At 32.4% G+C, this 5,041-nt stretch overlaps 1 protein-coding gene across 1 annotated transcript; it reads left to right on the top strand.

Annotated features, from left to right (window-relative positions):
* Nucleotides 1–301: 301 nt before the first annotated feature.
* LOC108911404 (grpE protein homolog, mitochondrial) lies at nt 302–3,802 on the top strand. Its single transcript, XM_018716336.1, has 4 exons — nt 302–456; nt 522–684; nt 1,010–1,327; nt 3,573–3,802. Exons 1-4 carry the CDS (start codon nt 383–385, stop codon nt 3,675–3,677), a joined length of 660 nt encoding a protein of 219 aa, XP_018571852.1. The 5' UTR covers nt 302–382; the 3' UTR covers nt 3,678–3,802.
* The last annotated feature ends 1,239 nt before the right edge of the window (nt 3,803–5,041 follow it).

Raw genomic sequence — 5,041 nt, 5'->3', positions numbered from 1 at the left:
CTCTATGCTTAAGCCGGGGATTAGGTCGGTGATTAAAAGGAAAGAAAGGGATTCTTTCCAGGTAGCCTTAATAAAGGCAGGTAGATCTTGCTCGTTGCAATGCACTTCACCTCACACACACGTCCGCTCAGCTCGAAAAAAATTAAACCAATCATGCGCAGAAGACATAAACTATAAGACGGTAAACGCGACGCGGGTGCGGTTTTGGGCTACAAATTTTCGGCGCAGGTGCGGTTTTCATTTTTCAATTATTGGCAACCCTGGTGACAATTGTACATAGGTAATCTAACCATAGAAAATATAGTACTACCGATATTTTCTATGAATCTAACCTACCTTTACCGTGGGTGACAAAATTAAAAGTTTTGCTTTTTAAATTAAAATGGCTCTAAGTAATTTTAGAAGCTTAATAAAATGTGGTCAACTTTTAAATGAGTCTGTATTATTAAATACCAGGTGAGTTATAATTAATAATTTTACTTCTTGTCACAAACTGTTTTGTCATTGCTTTTAATTTTTAGAGGTATCACAGTTTCTATCATACGAAGAAATACAAATGTTGAGGAGAAAAAAAAAGAATCAGGGTCGCAAAATGTGGAAGTAAATGGTGGAGAAAAGAACGGTGAATTAGAAAAATTAAATAAACACATTTCGGAACTAAAGGAACAAAATTCTGAATTATTGGTAAGATACTTTGGTAATTATTTACTTTAGTGGCACCACCTCCAATTTTCACAAAATTTTGTCTACCCCTCTATTTACTACATAAAATATACAGAGTTCTACGTAGTGTTATCTGAAATATTCAGGTTAAAATTTTGAAAAATTTTTTTCTCAAAAACTGGGTTCGACCGCACAAAAAAAACTTCAGATTCGTGTTCAGCACCTTCGAAAATAGAGGGGTAGACAAAATTTTGTGAAAATTGGAGGTAGTGCCACTAAAGTAAATAATTACCGATACTTTTGTTTTGAAGAGAAATATATTTTATTTATTTACACAATATTTCAGGATAAATATAAACGAGCACTAGCAGATAGCGAAAACTTAAGAAACAGACTGATCAAGCAGATTTCAGAAGCTAAAATATTTGGAATCCAAAGTTTTTGTAAAGATCTTTTAGATGTAGCTGATGTTTTAAGTAAAGCTACTGAAACTGTTCCAAAAGAAGAAATTAGTGATAAAAATCCGCATTTAAAGAGTCTTTATGAAGGACTTATAATGACAGAAGCACAGTTAAAAGCTGTTTTTAAAAGGCACGGTTTAGAACAAGTAAATCCTATGGATGAAAAGTTTAATCCTAATTATCATGAAGCTTTATTTCAGCAGGTATACAAAGTGATGCATTTATTTGATTTAAAATTAACTAAGAATATTTTTGCACAGTTTTTGCCTAAATATTCACCGATGCTGTTGATAGGGTTTATAGTTTATAGGCTGCATTTACCATTCATTTCCATAGAAATGAGAGATTCATAGAGCTGTTACAGAAAGTAGCAGTGTGTATGACTACGATAGAGAGTCGGTAACCGATTTATTTTATTGGGTTTATCTAAAAGTTAGATGGCTGTATGGTGAAATCATACTGGATATTTAACTTCAAATTTGTTTCATGTGGTAAAAATTGTAGTTGACATTTGATGTTAAAATTATGTTGTACAGGGTGATTCAGAACTTATCCAAAAAAAATTCTGGATGTACAATGGACTCTTACAAATACAATTGAAACAATATCCATTAACTCCGGATTGCTATACATGCAAGCCATTTTTGACACTAACTACCAAAAAACTATTGTAAACATTATGGCAGTAACGACTGTAAAATCAGATTTCAGTATTCGGAGTCGCTGATGCCATATGGTTCTCCACACGTATTACGAATTATGCTAGAGACTACAGTTGTCCAGCTATGTAATGGTTGAAAGTGTTCACGCCTACATGTTAATTTTAAATAAGTATTTTCTTATTATTATTATTTTTTGTTATTTTCTTAATACTCTGTTCGCCAGAGGGCACTTATGCGCTCACTCTGGCATTTAAACAGTCTGAATAGAGTCGCCGGCGGGTATCCTTGTTGTACCTAGTGATAATATTTTGTGCCGAAATTTCCGCATCCGCGTTTCCACCTATACAGTCCTCCTCCTACCCTACCACCTGTTCCGGAAGAGCTCCAGAAAGTCACCAAGGGGCCCCTTCGAAGAAGACGCTCTCCGGTAATATCAGGTAATCTAAAAATTTTTTTTCCTTTCCGTATTTTCCTTAACCGCAGCCCGCTCGCTAACATTTTTTTTGGTCCTTGACGAGCCATATGTTTTTTTATGTCTTGCATTAGTTATTAATTTGTTTCATAACATAAATTTCTACATATAAAATAGTCTCCTTTATATTTTATAGTCGAGTCGTTGATAGTCAAATTGATATCAGTAACTTTTTGCTATTCTCTTTTTGCGTCTTATTTATGCCTAGCTGAGAACGTTGTTTATAGGTCAGAGCCGGCATTAAACATTTTGGTAATTTAGTTCAAATATGGCAAGTGCTGACAGACTTAGAAAAAGTAAGGCGTTACGTCATAGTGAACTTACTAGAATTAAAGAACTTTTTAATATAGCTGAGCGTGCATTAGAAAATGATTCCAACCATTCGGTATTTATTCAAAGATTCAAAGACATAAATACGATTTTTGAAAACTTTAATAAGCAACAAGAAACTATTATTTTACTCGTTTCCAGTCTGGAGGATGGTGATATAATTGCCGAGGAACAGACTCGCTCTGAATTCGAACAGTATTTCTATAGTATTCGGGGCATTCACTATGATTTGTTTGAAAAAACCGATAAGCCGCCGAGAAATTCCTCCACTAAAACCAATCCTAAAAATCTTCCTGAATTGAAATTGGCAACCTTTAACGGTGACATTAAATTTTTTAAAACATTCATCGACATTTTTAACGTTCTTGTTCATAATAATGACAATTTAACTAATATAGAAAAATTCTCGCATTTGCATTCTTGTTTAGAAGGTCCTCCTAAATTGTTAGTTCAGCGTACGCCTTTGATAGCTGACAACTATTGTATTGCTTACAATAATTTATTAAAAAGATATACCAATTCCCGGGCATTAGCTTGTGCTTATTGGGATGAAATTTATGACAGTCCTCCTCCTACCCTACCACCTGTTCCGGAAGAGCTCCAGAAAGTCACCAAGGGGCCCCTTCGAAGAAGACGCTCTCCGGTAATATCAGGTAATCTAAAAATTTTTTTTTCCTTTCCGCATTTTCCTTAACCGCAGCCCGCTCGCTAACAGAAAGTACTACTTCAATAATTTTTTTCTTGGAAACTAAGGATTTTAAAAAAATTTGTTTACGATATTGACTCCATTTCTCATGCCGCATCTATTCCCAAATTTTTTTGGATAAGTTGTGAATCACCCTGTATATTTTTAAATAAATTTATACAAAGACTTCATTTGTGCGAAAAATAGTATAATTTAAAATACAGTTCATTGGAAATTGAATAACTTATGTTTTAAAAGAATAAAATCTGCATAATAATAATAATATATATTTGTTTTAGGATGTCAAAGGTATAGCTCCAGGCGTTGTTATTGCTGTTTCAAAAATTGGGTACAAATTGCATGATAGAGTAATACGGCCTGCTCTGGTTGGTGTATCTAAGTAGATGTTAATGTGTATATTGTTGTGGTTTATATTAATTGATGTTCTACTGTGATTTTTAATTATTTCGCAAGAAACACAAATCATATTAGTCAACAAATTTATAATAAAATTAGTATATTTCTTGTTGGTGTTATTTTTTACTTCAAAGTAACATTATATAAAAATATTATTGTATAGAGTATCCTCAAATAGGTGAAGAGACTTGTAAACTATAAAAGAAGTTAATTTGAAATATGGTGTCCTGGGATTTAGTTATGCTCTTTTTTTTTGTAAAACAAATTACCTAGGTGATTTCAAATCCATACAATCCAATAAACTTTAAGAATTTATAAATGATTATACAGGGTGATCTAGTCATAATGTCATTAATTTTAAGGGAAGATAGGGAAAAGTAAGTAGAATTACGAATACGCGACTAAAAAAATTTTAAAATGCATATTTACACCGATAAAAAATATTCAAATAATTTTGAAACCCCTTTTTGGACCACTCCTGACCGTTGACACACAAAGGTTTATCAAGAGTGAATCTTGACCTACCATAATATGCGGTTATTAACCTAGCTTTTAATGCCTTTTTAGTCCATAGGGAACTACATAAAAAAACCGCTTTTTAGCTAGTCACATGAATAAATAAGATATTTTTTACATTTTAAATATTAACAAGTATTATTTATTTGTTAGTAAAATAAATGTATAAGGATAATAATTGTGTTTGAATGTTAGGTTATACAATGTAGTGTATATTTTTAATATTGTTAATGTATTCACTACGTTTTATAATGGAATATGAGTTTTTAGTATTATGTTCAATTAATTATTCAGTTTGTAGTAGGTACGCATACCTTATTGTGTGATTTATTGCTTTTCAAAGAGTATCTACCTGTTTAAAATGACAGTACAGCTAAAAAAATACTCATTGGACCATAGCACTTTCTTAATAAAGTTTTAGGATGCACTTTGATTTTGAAACCAATTGCAAAATTCTAGATGACAGGGGAAATCAGCTGTTTTGCTTCAACATTTGAACGCTCTGTAGTCCGTCGGCGTGTTCCGTGTCGCGCAGTAGGGCGGCGAATTAATGGGAGTTAAGGGGTAGGTAATTTGCTTATTTTTTTAAAGGACTAAAATCTTTTTTTTTCGATTTTCTCTCTTTATTAGGCCTTCAGAAGTTAAAATTAATGACACTATAAATAGCCCTGTATAAATAATCTTTACACTAGTATAGTGCTCTTTTGAGGTGTTCTTTTTAAATTGTACTACACTAAAATATACAGTTCAAACAAAAGGTCAAAAATATTTTAAATAAAAATGTTCCTGTGGATGTAAATCTAAAAAATGTGGAGTACGAAAGACGGGGTGGAAA

This window comes from Anoplophora glabripennis, unplaced genomic scaffold, assembly GCF_000390285.2.
Source record: "Anoplophora glabripennis isolate ALB-LARVAE unplaced genomic scaffold, Agla_2.0 scaffold563, whole genome shotgun sequence".
Taxonomy (NCBI): domain Eukaryota; kingdom Metazoa; phylum Arthropoda; class Insecta; order Coleoptera; family Cerambycidae; genus Anoplophora; species Anoplophora glabripennis.
This window is presented reverse-complemented; position numbering and strand designations above follow the sequence as displayed.